This window comes from Rhinatrema bivittatum, chromosome 7 (assembly GCF_901001135.1).
Source record: "Rhinatrema bivittatum chromosome 7, aRhiBiv1.1, whole genome shotgun sequence".
NCBI classification, from domain to species: domain Eukaryota; kingdom Metazoa; phylum Chordata; class Amphibia; order Gymnophiona; family Rhinatrematidae; genus Rhinatrema; species Rhinatrema bivittatum.
Window position 1 is genome coordinate 95421726 of NC_042621.1, and position 21358 is coordinate 95443083.

The window sequence follows — 21358 nt, forward strand, 5'->3', positions numbered from 1 at the left end:
AGGTAGTTTCGGAGTTTCATATCAATCAATCTATCGTACTACCTATCTTTTTTCCCAGGCCCCACTCAAACTCTGGAGAGCAGACCCTGCATACCCTAGACTGTAAACGAGCTCTAGCTTTTTACCTAGACCGTACAGTTTCTCACAGGAAGAGCACTCAATTATTCGTCTCTTTCCATCCTAACAAGTTAGGACAACCTGTGGGTAAGCAGGCTCTTTCCTCCTGGTTGGCGGACTGCATTTCTTTTTGCTATGAGCAAGCTGGCATTCCTTTTCAAGACCGTGTTAAAGCACACTCTGTGAGGGCCATGGCGACGTCAGTGGCACACCTTCGATCGGTGCCGCTTCCTGACATCTGCAAAGCTGCAACCTGGAGTTCTCTCCATACTTTTGCAGCCCATTATTGTTTGGACAAGGCTGGAAGACAGGACTCCATCTTCGGCCAGTCTGTCTTGCGTAACCTTTTTCCAACCTGATGTACCAACACCCTTCCACCTACCCGGTAGGGTGCGGATGCCCTTTCCCAAATTTCTCCTCAGTTGTTGTGCCTGCTGCACACCGTTGGGTACATTTGGTGCAGGTCGGGACATCCTCAGCTCGGTACTCACCCATTTGTGAGGACAACCATCCTGCTTGTCCTGTGAGAAAGCAAATGTTGCTTACCTGATGTAACAGGTGTTCTCACAGGACAGCAGGATGTTAGTCCTCACGAAACCCGCCCGCCTCCCCGCGGTGTTGGGTTCGTTTTATTTTTACTTTCTAGGCACTGCCTGTAGCTTTGAAAATCAGACTGAAGGGAGACCCCTGCTGGCTGCAGGGTCAGTGCCTTGCTGGGCATGCCCAGTAGGGGCCAGTCAAAGTTCTGTTTAAACTTTGACAGAAGTTTTCCGTGGTGGGCTCCATCCTCGATGTCACCCATTTGTGAGGACTAACATCCTGCTGTCCTGTGAGAACACCTGTTACATCAGGTAAGCAACATTTGCTTTTTATATCATGTGCGCGCACGATGTAAAATACGTGTAAATCTACCCTACAGCATGCTCGTGTCTCTAAAAGATACGCAGCGTGTATTTTCAACATAGCAGGTTAAGTTTTGACGTATTCGGCTAAGTGGCGTCAACACTGCTACTTAGATAAGTCTCAAAAACTGCTAGTTATTTCTTATTGGCCAACATTTGGTGAACTAATACAAGGACATTAAAATCAGAAAATACACTTCATCCTCTTTCACAAGGGTATTCATTTCTTACATAGAAACATAGATATGACTGCAGAAAAAGACCAGTCGGCCCATCTAGTCTGCCCATTGAGCTTCCACACTTGTTTTCCCATACTTATCTGTTTCATCAACCACCAAGTTCAGGGCCCTTGTTAGTAACTGTTTGATTCAAATTTCCTGCCATTCCCTGTCATTGATGCAGAGAGTAATGTTGGAGTTGTATCAAAGGTGAGCATAAGGCTTAATGGTTAAGGGTAGTAACCGCCACATCAAGCAAGTTACCCCGATGCTTGTTTACCCAGACTGCACAGATCAATGCCTTGTTGGATGTTGTCTGAATGTAAATCCTGTTTTCCAGATTTCCCCCTGCCGTTGAAACAGAGAGCAACGCTGTACATGCATTCAAAGTGATGTATCAGGCTTAATTGGTTTAGGGTAGTAACCACCGTAATAAGCAAGCTACCCCCACACTTGTTTACCCAGACTGTGAAGTTCTGTCCTTGTTGGTTGTTATCTGAATGCAAATCCTCTTTTCCACATTTCCCCCTGCCGTTCTTCCTCCTCAAGAGGGTAGTCAGTTGTAGATTCAGGTTTACCGAGGCTCAGGGCTAGGTACCTGAAAATACAAAAACATACACGGCACCTTCCACTTCTCTCCTGATTATCTTCCTGGCAAATACAAATTATTAAATTCAATTTTATTAATGAAAACACCCTTCATAGTTAAGGTCAAACACCGCATTACACCTCTTCATACTCTCCACCAGTACATTCCTGTTTGGAACTGAAAATAAATTACTGGTGTTAGTAATTTTCCACACGTCATTCTCCGATTAGTTCATTACTGGTGGAATGATAATCTCCCGGTCTTCCAATGGTAGAGACTCCTGCACCCCAGAAAAATGTTTAAAGGAAAACAAACTGCTGGGTCCCTGTCATCTTTTCTGTGGCTGCAACAAATCACAAACAGGCCGAGAGCCACTAAGTTGCGATGTATTTTTGCAGGAGGGGGTCCCACTATCACAGGGGATGTTGCTACCATATTGGGACCCCTCCCCTGAAAAGATATCATGGTTACGTGGCGCGTTCTTTTTTTTCTCACGGCCAAACACCACGGGACAAAAGAACGCAGTGAGCGGCCCTTTAATGCGATGGTGGCCTCAATCTCAAGGGGCTGCCATCTCCTTAAAGGGCTGCTGCCCCCTGCAAAAAAATGCCATGGCAAAATGGGAAAGTTGAGCAGGATTCAATCTGGGGCTGACAATTGAGGCAACCCTGACTCCTCAAAAGTTTAAAAAAAAAAAATTTGAAAAATGAGCCCGCACAGCAGTATCCCCTCCCCCTTCCCCCAAAGGTGTAAGTCCCAAAAAAGTAGTATTATTGGGCCCTAGAACACCAATACACATCCTACTGGAAAACAGAACACGCAAAACTGCTACAGATCCCCACACAGAAATTAAACACTAGCAAAACCTGTCACACATGAACACAAACAGATCCTGGCCAAATTAAAAAATAAATAAAAGAATCACAGTTTAGAACCAGAAACATGTAAACAAAAACTGAAATAGAAACCCTAAGAAGTCAGACTCTGGATGCAGTGCAACTCCAGAAAAATAATCAAAAAAAAAAAAAAGGCAGAAAACAAATGTATTTCCTCCCATATTCTGCAAAATTCTTTTTCCATTCACTAAACTGAAAATAAAATACTTTTTTTCTAACCTTGTTGTCTGGCTATTTTTCTTATCACTTTGGTTCTCATTTCCTTTTTCTAGTTTGAGGATCTTCTGTCCACTTTCCATTTCTTCTCTCTCCTCCTGACATCTTCAGTTCCTCCCCTACACCTCTTTGACTTTGATCGTTCCCTGTCATCTGTCCTTTTTCTCATAGTTTTTCCTTGCCTCACTATACACCTAATAGCTAGATGTCATCTCTTCTTCTCCCCCTCCATTTCTTCCTGTCCCTACATCTCCCCAAGTTTTACCTCTTCTCAACCCTCCATCTCACCCATGCTAGGTTGCTCCCTTTATCATCTTCAGCTATCTAGCACGCATGTCATTTCCCTTAGAAACTGACTCCTTTCATGCTTCTTCAAACTCCTCCTTATCCCAAATCATTCTCGCCCTCTCTCTCGCCTTCTGCCTCCCTCAACATCCATTCTCCCTCGCATTTCAACATCCATTCTCCCTCTCCTCTCCCTCGCATTCCAAACTCGTCATCTGCTTTTTGCCACCTTCCAAGACTATACACCTTTCATTTCCCAGTCCCTCCTCACCCTCTCCCCATCAATAATCCCTCTACAGTACAATCCCTACCACTCCTTCACAGATCCCCATGCTTTCTTGAAATGAGATATTGTCCTTGTTAGTGGGACTGGAGAACCGGGATGGGGGGAATATATATTTAAAACCCTAGGTTTCTCCAGCTAAACTTAGACAAATCCTTTTAAATATTGATCTCGTCCTTGATACCAAAATAGTTTTTCCTTTTTCTTCTTGTTTAGGTTGGAATTGACTTTACAGCATCAAATGGGAATCCCCGGGACCCTTCATCTTTGCACTATATAAACCCTATGGGAACAAATGAGTATTTGTCAGCACTCTGGGCAGTTGGACAGATCATTCAGGACTACGACTCGTGAGTACAAGAATTCCAATTTGATTCACCTCTGTTTGGCTTGGGGCTAAGAGTTTTGGGGCACTACCATGTTAATTTTTCTTCTGTTTTTAAGAATTCAGCAAATACTTAATTGTTTCTCTTTGTAATGTTTGCAGATTGAGCAGGCAGAATCCTTGAACTGATGGAATAATAGGATTAAATTAATGAGAAAAAGCCATTACTGGGAAAATCGGATTGGTATTCTTGAAATTAAATGTAGTTTTAACTGAAAGCCATGCTGTGGCATTCTAGATTGGTTGCCCAGTTGAGCGCAATCTCATCTCTTCTACATTTAGAACTAAAAGGTTCTGGTGATAGGAGTGGGATGCATCCAGTACTGCTTCAAGAATGTGGTTTCTGCACCATCTCCATGTCAGCTCTGATACATAGAAACATGACAGCATAAAAAGACCATGCAGCTTATTTTGTCTGCCAATCCACAATTACTCATGTTTTCAAACTCTATCACTACCTCAGAGATCCCCATGCTTATCTCATGCTTTTTTTAATTCAGATATTGTTCTGGTCCCCACCACCTCCACTGGAGGGCTGTTCCATGCATCATCTACCCTCTCTGAAAATACATATTTCCTTAGATTACTCCTGAGTCTACCTCCTTTCACCTCATCTCATGAACACTTGTTCCAAAGCCTCCATTCTGATGGAAGAGGCTTGCCTCCTGTGCGTTAATATCTTGGAGGTATTTAAATGTCTCTATCATATCTTCCCTATCCCGTCTTTTCTCTAGGGTATACATATTTAGATCTTTAAGACTGTCCCCATATGCTTTGTAATGAAGACCATTGACCATTTTAGAAACAAGCCTTTGGATCAACTCTGTTGGGTATTTATCCTTTTGAAGTAAGAGATCAACATTCCACTGCTCTATAAAATAATTTCTAGTTTCAAGCATATTAATCCCATCCCGAAAATGAAGATATGTAAACTGGAGATCATTTTTGAATGATAGTTTGGCAGACTCAATAGCGATTCCAGCACTTTGTGCTGTCTTAAGTCCTCTGAATTCTTCCAGGTACAAGGAGGGCTGTGTGACCATTAGGCGAGACTAGATGGCTGCCTAGGGCAGCATTAGTGGGCGGGTATGTGAGGATGCCATTTTCAAAATGTAAAAAAGAAGGAGCAACAGCAGTCACGGAGCACTCGCTAGGTTGAGAGAGAGAGAGAGAGCATTGTAAGTGTGTGACCATAACTCTAGATATCTACCAGTTTCATTGGTCTGCCTAGGGCACTACAGACCCTTGCATTGGCCCTGGGTACAAGGATATCTTTATGTAATTGTAAGTAGACTTGCAGGTAAATTTTAAAAGGAGTGCATGTGCACCCATAAACATGCTCAATTTTATATTGTGCGTGCAATTACACGCTTATTTAAAATATCCCTATTGCACGTATGTGTAGAGCATTTATGCGCGAAGTCACAAGTGACCGGCGAGAGGGCACTTTCAACTGAGGGTGGGTTTTGGGCGGGGGGGGGGCACTGTTACAAGGGTCTATAGACCATTGTGCCCTGAGCAGACCAATGAAACACCGCTCCCCCCTCCAAAATAAAAACGTTCCCTGAGTTGAAAATGCCCTTCTTACAGTGGGAGATATATAGTGTGTCAGATTGTCTCTCTGTGGCTCTCTCCAGTGTTCAAAATCCAGTAGTAAAGTTATGCAGGTAATATGGCGTGGATTGCCATAGTCAGCCTTGCAGAATTCAGAGGTTATGCATGTAAGTCTTGGTCCTGCCCTCATTCTGCTTCCTTATTCTTGACATGCGCACTTTCTAGCTTCTTAAAATTTGCATTGTTCACGTGCAGCCCACATAGGCATGTATGGGGCCATTTTCGCACAAGCAAAAACCTACCTGATAGTGAGTATGAACGAAAATGCCAAATTCAGTTTTAAGTTTCTCAAAAATTTTAAATTGGCCTCCTTGCCAGATTTAGTCTAATAATCGCCAAACTTTAAGAAACTAATTATTCATGTCCACAGATAACGTAACCCTAGATAGAGAATGTTGTCTTTCAAGGAAGATATAGGGGAGAGTCTCTCAGATGGGATAACCAATAACTTATTCATTGTACGCCAAGGGCCAGATTTTAAAAACCTTACACGCGCCGGACCTATTTTCAAAGCCCAGCCTCGCGCGTGTAAGTCCCGGGGCCTCAGGAAAGTGGCGGGGTGGGGCGGTCTGTGGGGCAGGGTGTGGCTAGAGGCCCCCGGCACAGTGGCCATTTGCCCCGACGCAGGTGCAGAAGGTAAAATAAAAGTTTGGGAAGGGTTAGGTTAGGACTAGGGAACGGGTAGGTAAGGGGAAGGGAGGTTAGTGTAGTGGGTTGGGAAGTTCGCTCCGAGGAAGGCTGTGGGCATCGGCACACGTAGAATGCACAAATGTGCACCCCCCTTGCGCGCGCAGACCCCCAATTTTATTACATGTGCGCACCTGCGCGCGCATTTATAAAATCAGGGGTCCATGTGCACGCGCTGGGTAGCGCATGCACCTGGACGCGCGTGTGTATCTTTGAAAATCTATCCTCAAATTTTTAAAGTATGTGAGAGAATTGGATTGGTTCTCCTATTCTGACACATGTATAACATGTTGGTGGTATGGTAAGTAAAGTATTCAATTCCATACCAATGTGATCAAACTATCCCTTTACCCCACTTAGCCAGGAGATACTATAAAAACAAATAGGGTACAGCCAGTCCTCCACAATCCATATGGCATTGTAAAGTAGACAGCTTAATGCAAGGAGTATTTCTTTGCCAGATAGAAGAGGATATTCATCTTTTCAGATCTTGACCAGCATTCTTCTGGCTTTAGCTATCGCCTTGTCACATTGCTTCACCGACTTCAGGTTGTTAGACACTATCACTTCAAGGTCCCTCTCTTGCTCCGTGCACAACAGTCCTTCACCCCATCACATACTGCTCTTTTGGATTACCACATCCCATCTGCATGAGACTGCACTTCTTGACATTGAATCCCAGTTGCCATATCTTCAACCACCATTCAAGCGTCCTTAAATTATGTCTCATTCTCTCTACTCCTTCTGGCGTGTCCACTCTGTTACAGATCTTAGTATCATCCACAAATAGACAAACTTTACCTTCTATCTTTCTGCAATGTCAATCATAAAGATGTTGAACAGGACCGGTCCCAACACTGATCCCTGTGGCACTCCGCTTAACACTTCTCTCTTCAGAGTAGGATCCATTTACCATACATGCTGTCTTCTATCCGTCAACCAGTTTGTAATCCAGGCCACCACTTTGGCGCTCACTCCCAAGCTTCTCATTTTATTCACAAGCCTCCTATGCGGGACGATATCAAAAGCTTTGCTGAAATCCAAGTAGATCACATCGAGCGCTCTTCCTTGATCCAATTCTTTAAACACGCATTCAAAAAAATCAATCAGATTTGTCTGACAGGACCTTCCCCTGGTAAATCCATGCTGCCTTGGGTCCAGCAGTCCTCCTGAGTGTAGATAGTTCACTATCTTGTCCTTCAGCAGTTTCCATTACTTTTCCCACCACTGAGGAGAGGCTAACAGGCCTATAGTTTCCAGCCTTCTCTCTGCTCCTACTCTTGTGAAGCGGGACCACCACCACTTTTCTCCAAACACTCGGCACCACTCTCGTTTCCAGGGATCTATTGAACAGGTCATGCAGCAGAGCTGCCAGCACATCTCTGAGCTCCTTCAGGATCCTGGGATGAACCTCATCAGGCCCCATGGCTTTATCCACTTTGTTTTCCTAGCTCTTCCCATACATTCTCTTCTGTAAAGGAAGTTTTGCCTACTCCACCCCCCTCTAATATCTTGTTAACTAGCGATGGTCCTTCTCCAGGATCTTCTTTAGTGAACACTGAACTGAAGTATTTGTTTAATATTTCTGCCATTTCTTCATCTCTCTCCACACATTGATCCTTTTCACCTTTCAATTTCACTATATCACTTCAGACTTTTCCCCTTTTTCTGATGAATCAGAAAAAACTTTTGTCACCTTGCTTTACCTCTTTGGCAATCCTGACTTTTTGCTTTCTTGATTGCTTTCTTCATCTCCCTCAGTTTCACCAGATATTCTTCCTTGTGTTCCTCTTTTTGGGATCCTTTATATTTCTTTAGGGCTGTTCTTTTTGCTTTTATTTTATCAGCAACTTTGTTTGAGAACCAAATAGGTTTCTTATTTCTCTTACTTTTCTACCATATAGATTAGTTGCCTTTGTAATACCTCTTTTTAGTTTGGCCCACTGTTGTTCCACCTGTCTCATTTTCTCCCAGTCTTCTAGTTCACCCTCCAGATACTTCCCCATTTCAACAAAGTCCATATTTTTGAATTTCAAAATTTGGGTGAATAAAATGGAAAACGTCATAATGCCTCTGCATCACTCCATGATGAGACCGCACCTTGAGTACTGTGTACAATTCTGGTTGCCGCATCTCAAAAAAGATATAGTTGTGATGGAGAACGTATAGAGAAGGGCAACCAAAATGATAAGGGGAATGGAACAGCTCCCCTATGAGGAAAGACTAAAGAGGTTAGGACTTTTCAGCTTGGAGAAGAGACGGCTGAGGGGGGATATGATAGAGGTCTAGCATGGGTAAATGTGAATCGGTTATTTACCCTTTCGGATAATAGAAGGACTAGGGGGCACTCCATGAAGTTAGCAAGTAGCACATTTAAAACTAATTGGAGGAAATTCTTTTTCACTCAATGTACAATTAAACTCTGGAATTTGTTGCCAGAGGATGTGGTTAGTGCAATTAGTGTAGCTGGGTTTAAAAAAGGTTTGGATAAGTTCTTAGAGGAGAAGTCCATTAACTGCTATTAATCAAGTTGACTTAGGGAAAGCCACTTCTATTACTGGTGTCAGTAGCATGGGATCTACTTAGTATTTGGGTACTTGCCAGGTACTTGTAGCCTGGATTGGCCACTGTTGGAAACAGGATGGCAGTTTCTTATGTATCCTACCTGCGATATTAAACTCATACCGTTTGATCACTGGGGTTGAGGTGGGCACCCACCTGGCCTTTAGAGACATTATCTCCATTACTGAGCGCTAAGTCGAGTATAACTCCCTCTCTCATGGGTTCTATTGCCATTTGTTTGAACAGAGCCCCTTGCAGGGTATCAGCTATCCCTCTACTTCTGTTAGGTCGCGCAGATGGGATTCTCCAGCCTGTGTCCGGCAGATTAAATAGGTGGCAGAATGTTGTGGGCAATGGGGTGGGAGGGCTGAAGAGGAGAAAGTGGGAAAGAGGCTGTAAAGAATGTGTAATAAGCAGACTGACTTACTGTGTTGCTGAAAATGGACTTAACCTGTCAGTTTGTGAAACTTTGTATCCAAATGTGGTGCTGTGTGTGATGGGGGACAGTGGATTGACTGGCAGATTTTACAAAAATGACCTGCAGAAGATTCTGGTGTAGAGATCTGATAAACCATCTGCCCCAATCTTAATCTAAAAAAAAAAAATCATAGCTGGGTTTAAAAATGACAGTGCCAGCTACTGAGAGACTTTAAATACAATAAAATAATAAAATATAAAGTAAGTACTTTACTTTGGGTAATTGTTACAGGAGGGAATGTGATCATTGAACTATGAATCAGGACTGCTCTTTGGACAATAATTCACATTCTCTTTTCCACAAAACTGTTTTAACTTTGGACCAGCCACTTTCTATCCCTTTGTATCAATTTGCCTCTTACACCTTTGCTATCTGTTATATAGACTGAGTGCCTCATGCCTCTGTTTTCTATCAACTCTGCAGTGCACTTGGACCATGCAGGCTTAGTTTCCTTAGTTTTCTATATCCTTTCTGGTTCAGTGCGATTTTTATGGGGGTAATTTTGTAACATCGTGCATAAGTTAACAAACATGCACATTTTGTTATACCAATTTTCAAAGCAGACTTAAGCGCATAATCCCACTTTGAATAATATCCCACTCATACACACTTATACCTGCTATTTAGCATGCAGAATTTTTCAGGAAAACGTCCGCACATATATTTTGAGTTTTCATGTTTATGCGCATACGTTTCAGTCCATCCCTAAAAGCCTCCGAGAATGCCTTCCTTCGGTCTGAGTAAACTTACACGCGAGCAAGACATTTGTGCATATTTTTACCCACATATCGGGTAGGCAGGTTTTAAAAAGCCAGTTCTCACGGGTAAAACATTGTTTTACCTGCAGAAATGCATGTGTTCCCATAAATAGATCTGATAAATACCGAGAGCCAAGGGATTTTGAACCTGAGCTGGTTGAAGGAGAAAACTTGTTCTATTTTGGAGCCCCTGGCTCTTCCTCTCGATTTCAGATGCTGCCTAAAGGCTCAGCAACAAGCAGTGACTTCCGCACAGCTGCAGCCGAGGTGAAAGAAGGATCTTGTTCGGAACAGGTGGTGCCCATCTGAGAAATTCTGCATTCTGTGTTTGGAGTACGCATGGAGGTCTGGAGCCCTGCGCAGGTTCCACACGGGGAAATGTAAAGCTGTGGCTCCCAGTCACCACAGCCGCTGGACATTCATGGCAAGAAAACCGTGGGCGATGAAAGCGCAGATAACTCCCTGCTATTCTTAGGATGCCAGGCAGCTTGTCCGCACTCCTCCTCCACGCACCTTTTATTTTGACCACACCCGGACACACAAGATTGCTCCCCCCTACTATAAGTCTGCTTTAGATTTGTCCAGACCGAGCTAACACCTGCTGAGGGGGGAGGGCTGATGAGCACAGCAGTTTCCAGATCTACTTACCACTGCAATAGCAAATATTAGTTCTTTTATAGACATTTAGTACCAGGTAATTTACAGACAAGACATTTTGGCACTTGTATTAACCTCAGAATGACGCATGGCTTTGTGACCTGTGATGCATACGTTTATAGCTACATTACCTGAATTTGTAATTGTCCTCAATTTAAATCTAAAATCTGCCTCCATGTTGAGGGCCACAGAGCTCTTGCTAGGTAGTGGAGAGAAAGAGAGACATTAAGTGGGAGAAGCTTTCTTTGTTCTAACTACTGAGAGGCCAATATTCAGTAAAGCTGTTTAGCGGACAAGTTATCTGGATAAAGTTAGCCAGATAACTGAATATTCTTGCCTGTATTTAAGTATAACCAGTTAGATTGTTATTCAGCTTTGTATGGCCAGATAACTCTCTACTTGCCCTGCCCTTTGACCTCCGACAGGAAACCTGCCTACTGACCTTCAAAAAGAAACTCAAAACATGGTTGTTCGGCCGAGCCTTTCCGTGCGCCTAGACCATATTTACATCATTGAACTATAATGCACTACTTCGTTACGCTACACATTAATGTCACTTAGATGTCATAGATGTCATAATTTTCTTGAAGTTGCCTTAGAGATTGGCTATACTAGCCACTCTCACTCTCTGTATAAAGTATCCATTTGTTTGTATACTTTGGTTTTCCCCTTTTCTTTTTCCTATCCCCAGTTGCTCGCCCTTGTTATAATGTAACTTTTGACTCTGCCTCTGTTTGTTTCGTATTAAGATGTTTACTGGCTATGTTATTGTTTAAAACTTATGTTCGATGTAAACCGAATTGATTTGATCTGTATCAAGAAATTTGGTATAGAAAAGCCTTAAATAAATAAATACTTAGCTGGATATCTTCAAAGATATCAGCTTTGGTAGCACAGTAAAAATTAAAAAGTAAAAAAAAATCAAGGCCAGCAGCCCAGTGTCCACCCCTCTCCCCCCCCCCCCCCCCCCCCCCCACCTTATCCCATTATGTTCAAGTTGTCCCCAATGGGTCGAGCTATACCAAACCCTCCCTCCCACACAAAATATAGTAAAATCTGTCGAGGAGAGGTCTCAGATCACCCCGACCTCCTGCTCTGTTTGGTAGATTTTTTTTTTTTAATCCAGGGCTCCCTGCCAGCCCCCTCTCCCCACCCTCCCGATACTCGTTTCCCGCCGGGACCAGCAGAAACTCTGGCGGGAGCGAGAGAAGCTCTCACCTGCTCCAGGTGACTCCAGCGCCCTTCTGCTATGGTGGAGCCGCCGCTGCAGGCACATAAAGCTGCGGTAGTTTACGCTTCCGGCGCTTGTCGCAGCAGAAGGGCGCTGGAGTCACCGGGAGCAGGTGAGAGCTTCTCTCGCTCCCGCCAGAGTTTCTTCTGGTCCCGGCGGGATTCGAGTATCGGGAGGGTGGGGAAGGGGGTGGCAGGGAGCTTTGGATTAAAACATTTACCAAACAGGAAAGAGGAGGTTAGGGCAATCTGCAGACCCCCCCCTGACTATTTTTACTATTGGGGGGAGGTGTTGGCATGGCTCGGCCCGTTGGGGCCAGTTTGAACATAATGGGGGTAGGGAGTGGGCATCAGGCCATTGGCCCACAAGTGACTTTTTTTTTTTTAGTCTGCTACTTAACAGGATGTCTTTGTAGACATCCTGGCAGAGAACTTAAAAACCTAACTGGCTATATTCAAACACTGACAAATATATTCAGCGGGACATTTATCCCGCTGAATATACGGGGCAAGTTATTCACCTAACTTTAACTGGATAACTTGAACCACTAAACCGCTTACTGAATGGAATATTGGCCTCTTCAAAATTTGCCATTTGGACAGATAACTTGTGAGTTATCTGTCCAAATGGCTTTGAATATTGACCTCTAACTGAACTGTTTCAGCAGTGCTTTGGTATGAATACTACTTTTAAGCATGCTTACAGCATCACTGACCAAAACATTTAATAGTTATCTAGTATTGTCTCTGGTAAGCTAGTAAACAATTTATTTTTTGGTAACAAAATGCATTTCTTATGTTTTGTTTTTTTTTAAGTGACAAAATGTTTCCTGCTTTGGGATTTGGTGCTCAGTTACCCCCAGACTGGAAGGTAAAGCACAGTTTGTTTTATATATATATATTTATTTTTTTTTTAAACTTTGTCGTTATTGCTTGTAATTAGTTTTTGTTTTATTGAAATTCAATCTCCAATATGAGACACGTGCAACAGAATCACAATAAGGCCATGCCCCCCCCCCCCAAAAAAAAGCAAACTCTCTTTCCAAGGAAATCCTCTGTCCCTCTGTAACTGCCCTCAGCAAGTGGTGAAAGCAGCAGGCTGCGAAGCGTGGATTCCAGGGCTCATGTACCACGTCTCCTACTGACGCGCTTTGATGGTGGGGTAAGTCACTTCACCCTTCACTGTCTCAGGTACAAAGCTGGGACACAGAGATAGTGTGTGGTATTTCACAGAGCACGCATTCTTTCCCCCCGATGCAATGCCACCTGCAGGCAAATCAGCTCATGCACAGGAAAATGTCATTCAAATCAAATAAAGCAGCTTGCCCCACGTTTCGCAAGTTGCGTTATTTGATCAAAAGTTAGCTGCCCCTCAAGCGGTGTAGCTAACTTTCCCAGGAGCATCAGGACCTGAACACACGTCCCCATGCTTCTGGCATGTATACTGCCTTCACAAAGCAGGCGGAGTAAACAGCACATACATGTAGAGAACATACAGCAAAAAAAGCAATATAGAAATTTTTAATTGTACATACAATCACCAGTGTGGTACATATTTTTTAATTACACAGTCACAGAATCATGATATACACAAGGACCCCTTTCTAAGAGATATTGATCAGTAGATTGTTTGCCACACATTATTTTTTTGCTGCATGTATACTGCCTTGCCACCCCCCGGTTAGAGTAGAAAACCCTGGGCTCTACTGAGAGCCCCCTGTCCCATCTCTCCCCATGTACTGCCCTGTGAGCTGCCCAGAGTTGGAAAAGTAATTTTAAATAAGTTGAAAGTCCCCAACCCCGGTGAAAAAAAAGTACCCCCCCCCCCCCCACCTCTACCTACAACTAGTCCCCAGTGGAGCTTGAGGCATCCCCTACGGCTCCAGTACCAGTGCCACCTTTTTATAAATGGCACCAGTTGGTCACATACACAGTTTTGCTCCTATCGCTTCATGTGGCAAAAGTGTGTATGCGGCCAGCTGGTGCCATTTTTAAAATGGTGGTTGAGCCCAGAATCCTAGTGAGCGCTCTGAGCTCCACTGGACCACCAGGGTCTTGTTTTAACTACTGAGAAGGGGTCAGAGGGTTAATTTTTTTCAGTCAAAGGGTGCAGAGTTTGAAAATGGGGACGGAGCCAAGGTCTGTCAACTTAAAAAAAAAAAAATTACTTTTCCAACTTTGGCTGCCTCCTAGGGGTGGCACAGAGGGGTGGGAGAGGGTGCCTTAATAGACCTCCCAGGGGTTTTTACTCTACCAGGATGGGGGGCCCAGTATGTAGGCCATTTGGGCCCTTTAAAGGATGGTGGCTTCACATCGTGTGACCCAACATTGCACAGTGTTCTTTTGAGTCATCTAAAGCCCCGGTATTTTTCCCTGCAGCATTTTACCGCTGGGGTAAACGCCACAGAATTAGTAAACCTGTGGTACTCCATAAATTGTAAGAACATAAGAACTTGCCATGCTGGGTCAGACTGAAGGTCCATCAAGTATCCTGTTTCCAACAATGGCCAACCCAGGTCACAAGTACTTAGCAAGATCCCAAGCAGTAAATATATCCCATGCTGTTATTGCACAGTGATAAGCAGTGGTTATTTTCCTACCGTGAAACCAGATGGACTCAGGACCAGTGGGTTATGTGCTCTTCTGCTAGCAGATGGGAGACGGAGTCAGATTTCCAAGCTGACGTCACCCTAGATATAACCCTGCAGTGACCTCAGCTCCTCAGTATCTCTCCATCTCCTAGCAGATGTGGACACTATCCCACACACTAGCACAGTGCTAAGAAATTACAGCAAAGAAGACAAAATTTACCTTGAAGAAGATCGAGCCCCGCTCTCCTGCGGTGATACCTAAGGGTCCCTCCCCAGGTTGAGAATTCCTGAGGTGATTTTCAAGATCCCTCAGAGGTGTGCCTCGGTCCGGTAGCCGGCAACCCGGCGTGGACTTAGCCCCTAGAGCGGCTGAAAGGCAGCGGGTGCACAACTGAGCGCGGCGGTGAAGGTAAACCCCTCTCCCCCCACAGCTGGAGACCGTCCCCAGTACGCGATCGGTAAGCGCCGAGACCAGGTAAGCTGAAAACCTTAAATTAAGGTCTCCGGGGCTCGGAGTGCCGTACCGACTTTGTATTTCATCCGGCGAGGTAAAAGGGAGCATTGATGGGGTTGAGCAGCCTTGGTTGGGCTAGATCCCAGTCCGGGCAAGGGTCCGAATATGTGGAGACCTCGCGGGGGGGGGGGGGGCGCCGGTGACATCTTCCCTTCTCGACCGGCGGTATGCGCGGGGCAGGCCGGACGGCCAATGCGCCCAACTTGTGCGCTTCCAACATAGACGCGCGCACAACTGCGCATACAACTGCACACATAACTATACGCACAGCCGCTCTTGAAATTACACGCACGCATTATGCTCACGCGCATAACTGCGCGCATATTGCAGCACATTACCTGTGTGCCTATACACAGAGGCAATGGCAACGGCATCCAAGAAGCCCAGAAGGCACTCTCTTTGCACAGCTTGCCACATCAGAGCCACGCAGCCTGAGCTCGCGTCCTGCCTGTGTCATCATTGCGAAGAAGCCCAGGGGGGACCAAAGCCTGGTCCCTTACTGTCTGAGGATGGGTCCAGAACTACTACATATGATAGCACCCCGGACCTATGCAACTCCGAAGCAGCATCTCCACCTCAGGGGCCCCTACTCGGGACCTTCTCCTGGTTAGAATTTTTCCAGGGACTGCAAGCCTTCGTTCAGGCGCAATCAGCCCCGGCTGCGACCCGGGTTCAAACCCTACCGGAAGCACAAGATCCTCCCGACCCTGCTCTGATGTCTCAAGACATGCCTCGCCTAACCAAGAATTTCCCTGACAGTGACCCAGACACCTCAGATGATTATGGTGGCTCTCTGGAAGAAGGAGAAATCCCTCCAGGCCTGGAGCCATACAGAACCATGCTTCACTTCTTCCACAGGGATGAATTACCAGCCCTTGTTTCCCAGACTCTGAAGACTCTGGGTATCCCAGGCACAGACCCTATGGTGGAATCAAAGAAGAACCCCATCTTGGTATCCCTTCGTAAGGCCTCATGCTACTTCCCAATGATGGAAGTCATCCAGGAACTGATTGACCTGGAGTGGGATGCCCTGGAGGTCAGCTTTAAAGTAGGTCGGGCCTTGGAAGTCTTGTACCCTCTGGAACCAGCAACCAAGGAATGTCTGCATTTCCCGAAAATGGATGCCATGGTCTGTGCCGTCTCAAAGCAAACAACCATTCCCATTGAGGAAGGGGCTGCACTGAAGGATACTCAGGATAGACGATTATAATCCATTCTTAAGCAGGCCTTCAATGCAACAGCAATGACACTGAAGATTGCTTCCTGCTGCGCACTGGTGGTACGTTCCTGCTTGCTCCTCTCGAGAGAGGCAAATAACTCCGGAACATAAACGATTGAACCTGCAGCAGCATTCCTGATGGACACAAGCTCAGATCTGGTGTGTACCTCAGCCAGAGGAGTAGCCTCAGTAGTGGTGGCCAGAAGACAGTTATGGTTGCGGAATTGGTCTGCTGACGCGACCTCTAAAGCGAATCTAACAAGATTGCCCTTTAAAGGATCTCTCTTATTTGGAAGCGAATTGGAGAAGTTAGTCAGCAAGTAGGGCAAATCTCCAGTGCCTCGGCTACCAGAGGACAGGGGTAAAAGATCCCAGCACCCCTCCTCCAGAAGAACCAGGAGCAGAGGCTCTCAACGCTTTTGTCCCTACAGGAACTCGCAGTTCCAGGCACCTCGTCCCTCAGGAAAGTCCCAGCCCTTTCCGAACCAGCAAACAAGAGAGGAACAGGCCCGGGGGCAGGCTTTGCCGGGCTCCCCAATGAGAATGGGCTGACCCATCCACAGGAAGAGAAAATAGGTGTTGCGCCCATTGGTCGCAGGCGGCTGCGACCTTTGCTGCTCACCTCCTTTCTCTATGCAGCTCCGAGTCTGGGCAGAATGGCGGCCTCTGCTTCCACACGCCGACCCTCATGGAGTGCCCAGAACGGCATGGGCGCTCCTGGCAGCCATCTTACATCCAGGGTTACCTAAGGTACGCATCTTAAATGCATCATGGTGTGAACCCTGCGAGGACCCACCGGGGTAAGGCCTAGCATTTCTTGCACTCCTACCCCAGGCAGGTCCCCTCGCCGACCACGAGGCCAGCTGAGCCTTTCCGACCTCGCCCGCAGCCGGATCGCCGTCCTCTTCGGGCCTACACCCCGCCTCCACCGGACCCCGACCAATTAAAAGAAAGAAGGGACAGCCGGCCTATCAAGGCAGCCCGCGCTGGGCTTTAAAACACCCGCGGAAGCGAAGCTACCCCTTTTCGTCCCGGCGACTCAGCGTTAGGAGGGAGGGCCTGTGCGATCGGCGCCGAGGACCCACCGGGGTAAGGCCTAGCATTTCTTGCACTCCTACCCCAGGCAGGTCCCCTCACCGACCACGAGGCCAGCTGAGCCTTTCCGACCTCGCCCGCAGCCGGATCGCCGTCCTCTTCGGGCCTACGCCCCGCCTCCACCGGACCCCGACCAATTAAAAGAAAGAAGGGACAGCCGGCCTATCAAGGCAGCCCGCGCTCGGCTTTAAAAAAGACCTGCTAAGCTAGGCGTCACGCGCCGAAGGAGCGCGACAAAGGGGCCTGCCCCTTTGAGCGCCCCTTCGAGCAGCCCCGTCAGACAGCCCCAAAAGCACTGTACCTTGTTTCCTATAATATGCGGCCACATATAAATGGACGCTGAGTACGGCAACCTCTTTCCATCCACCTCATCACGCTACCCCCATCCGGAAAGGACAGCAAAGTACACCGTACACCTCTTATCAAGCAAGACAAGGCTAAGCAGCACGAATGGTATTGTAGTCTGCTAGCTTTCAACTGATAAAAGTATCGACTATCTAGGTTTTGTCTGTATAATCCACCTTATTAATTAGCAGTCAGTAGTATTCCTGATACCTGTATGTTGTTTGAATGCACTTGCCCGGACATTTGGATTGTACCCTGTTTGTGCTGCAATTTTACTTCATTTCCCACTCTTTCCTGACTCTATACCTCAAGACACTTGCAGGACACAATGCCTCCTTTAATCACCAACTGCTCTATAGCCTACCAACCAGAACACCACTCTAATCAGCCCTTTTCATCACACACCTGACCTCACAACACAAGATCTCTCTCAACAAAAAAAGGCTTATCCCCATAAAGACACTCACACGCACTCAAGCAATTAGTATCTCACTCATTTCCATTATCCTTTTCAACGCACAATCACTACAAAAGAAAACTCATATACTACATGACTTTCTAACTGATTCAAAACCAGAAATATGTGCTGTCACTGAAACCTGGTTCAAACAGCATGACACACCACTCATCAACCAATTACCCTTAGATTCTTACGATGTGTTCTCAATCCCTAGGAAAAAGAAGAGAGGAGGCGGCATCCTTTTAGCTGTTAAAAAGGACTTACAACTATTGGCCCAAAAATGCGATCTTCCAATTCAATACGAAATTGGATTTTTCAAATCAAAATCACTCCAGCTCTGTCTCATTTATACCCCCCCAGGGCTTCTAGAGAAAGACTCATCCCCACTCATTGAATTTATTGCAAACTCACTATCCCTTGATATACCTACGATTCTCCTAGGTGACTTTAATTTACACGTTGATACCTCCCCACAATCCCCGGCCTGCGAAGCTTTCCTATCATCCCTTGAAGCTATGGGTTTCCATCAAATTGTGAACTCCCCCACACACAAAGCTGGCCACACACTTGATCTGATTTTTATTAACTCCCCCATCAACATCAGCAATCCACCCTCTTGCACAGCAGTTCCCTGGTCAGATCATTACTTGATCCAGACTAAACTTATTCTTCCTCAAGGTTCTCCCACCTTGCCACGACAGCCATTATCTTTTAAATTTCGCAAATCCTGCACCATTGATACCATCTCACAAGCATGCGCTGACTTAGAAAAAAAAATTGACCTCTCTTCCCCAGAAAACGCCTTCTCCACATGGGTCAACATTACTCTCTCCATTGCCAATGAACATTGCCCACAAATAACAAAAACTGTAAACCCGAACCACAGAAATAGAAAACCCTGGTACAATCCGTACCTCAGAAATCTTAAAACACAACTCAGAGCTGCTGAAAGATCCTGGCGCAAACAACAATCCCCCTCTAATAAAACAATCTACTACCAACGCATGCATGAATATAGAAATTCCATCATGCACACCAAATGTGAATACTACGCCAAAAAAATACATGGCTTGCAACACAATCCCAAGGCCCTTTTCTCTATGGTAGCTGAACTCACTTCTCCCTCCCACACACAACAAACTTCTAACTCTTCAAAAAATCGCTGCAATGAATTAGCCCAATTCTTTAAAAATAAAGTCTCCGCCATCACAACTCAATTCTCTAATAATAACTTTAAATATCTGCCTACCAACTCTTAGCGCTTCAGTCTCCCTCTCCTCATTCGACTCTTCCTCCTCCCTTGAAGTAGAAAACATCCTTAAAAGGATGAAACCCTCATCGCATCCCTCTGAAACTAATCCTTCGAAACTTCTGCTTTCAATACCCAAAGTGATTGCCAAACCTCTATCGAATATCCTGAACTGCTCCCTAGAACATGGCACAGTCCCAAATTTCCTAAAACAAGCAGTAGTGAAACCACTACTCAAAAAACCCAATCTCGACCCTGCCACCTTGTCTAACTATAGACCTGTCTCTAACCTCCCCTTCCTAGCTAAAATTCTTGAGAAACTAGTCAACTCTCGTCTTTCTGAGCACCTTGAACTAAACAATATCCTCCCACCCACCCAACATGGTTTCAGGAAACATCTCAGTACTGAAACCTTACTGCTCTCCCTTCATGATAATCTCATCAGAGGCACTGACTCAGGTTCCTCTTATCTGATTGCCATGCTTGACATCTCGGCTGCGTTCGACACAGTCAACCACGATGTCCTCCTCAACATCCTCAGGAGTATTGGGATCTCCGGCAATGCCCTCTCCTGGATACAATCATATCTCCAAAATCGCTTCTTCACTGTCTTTGTGGATAATAATGAATCCGACCCTATTAGTCTGCCCCAGGGTGTTCCCCAAGGCTCCTCCCTCTCTTCTACCCTCTTCAATATATACATGCTTCCTCTCACCACCCTGCTGACCAACCTGCACATCAAGCATTTCATTTATGCTGACGATGTGCAAATCATTTTCCCATTTTCCGACTCCCTCCAAACTGCCCTACATAAATGGGAATCCTGCCTTTCCTCCATCACCCAACTTCTTAATGACATGCACCTAGCTTTAAATCCCAAAAAAACTGAACTTTTAATCATATCTAATAAGCAACCTCTTCCAGACATTCCACCTTCACATTCATCCTCCTCTTTCCCCACACAGGTTCGCAATTTACAATCTATTCACCAACAATCTATTACAATCTATTACAATCTATTCACCAACAGCTCACACTAGACCTTCAGAACCCTCTCAAACACCACTCGTCCGAAAGACCCATCAGAGAAGCTTATAAAGGGACCCTTCAAGTCCCACCTTCAAAATACACCCGTCTAAAAACCACCAAAGAACGTTCCTTTTCCACAGCAGGCCCGGTCCTCTGGAACAGACTTCCGACCGACCTAAGACTGGAAACCTTGCCTTCATACCTTTCGAAGACAACTGAAGACGTGGCTTTTCCTCCAAGCCTTCCCCTAGTCAAAATGCCACTTCGAACTCAGCCTAAGGAATGAGATAATTACCAATCTCATAACCAGTTATTTATTATTTATTTGTTGCTTATTTCCGCCCTACCTTTCTTCCTGGCTACTCTAGCCCCCAAGTTCAATGCCCCTGTTTTATGTAACTTTGCTTGATTCAGCCTTCTTGTTCTTGGTTACACTTGTTTTTTCCCCCAAGTTCCATGTAAACCGGCCTGATGTGAATTTCTATTCGTGAAGTCCGGTATAGAAATATATATTAAATAAATAAATAAATTTAGGTGTACTTATAGATAATCACCTGACTTTTAAATCATTCATTAACTCTATCATTAAGGAATGTTATTACAAGCTTCAAACGATAAAAAAAACTCAGACCTCTTCTCCATTTCATGGATTTCCGCACTGTACTTCAGGCTATTATTCTATCCAAAATAGACTATTGTAATGCACTTCTCCTTGGCATCCCCGCTTCACACACCAAGCCTTTACAACTTTTACAAAATGCTGCCGCTCGTATACTATCAAATTCCAAAAAAAAGGACCATATCACTCCCATACTCATCTCTCTCCACTGGCTCCCTATACGCTCCCGAATTCTTTATAAAGCACTCTCCATCATCCACAAAAGTCTGCTACACTCCAACCTAAATTGGATCAACCCTCCACTCATCCCTCGCACCTCCAACAGAACCACCCGCACAGCTCTACAAGGAACTCTACGTT

General features: G+C 45.3%; 1 protein-coding gene across 4 annotated transcripts in view; it reads left to right on the forward strand.

The window, feature by feature from the left end:
* The window catches only part of CPNE2 (copine 2), a 455723-nt gene that overhangs the window by 349976 nt on the left and 84389 nt on the right, over positions 1 to 21358 (forward strand). For 3 of the 4 annotated variants that reach the window (XM_029608728.1, XM_029608731.1, XM_029608730.1), the window contains exons 11-12: positions 3723 to 3856; positions 12694 to 12748. The exons of the other annotated variant lie outside the window; for it this stretch is intronic. In XM_029608728.1, coding sequence (XP_029464588.1) covers positions 3723 to 3856; positions 12694 to 12748 — 189 coding nt within the window. The remainder of the gene's footprint in view (positions 1 to 3722; positions 3857 to 12693; positions 12749 to 21358) is intronic. 4 annotated transcript variants of the gene reach the window in all.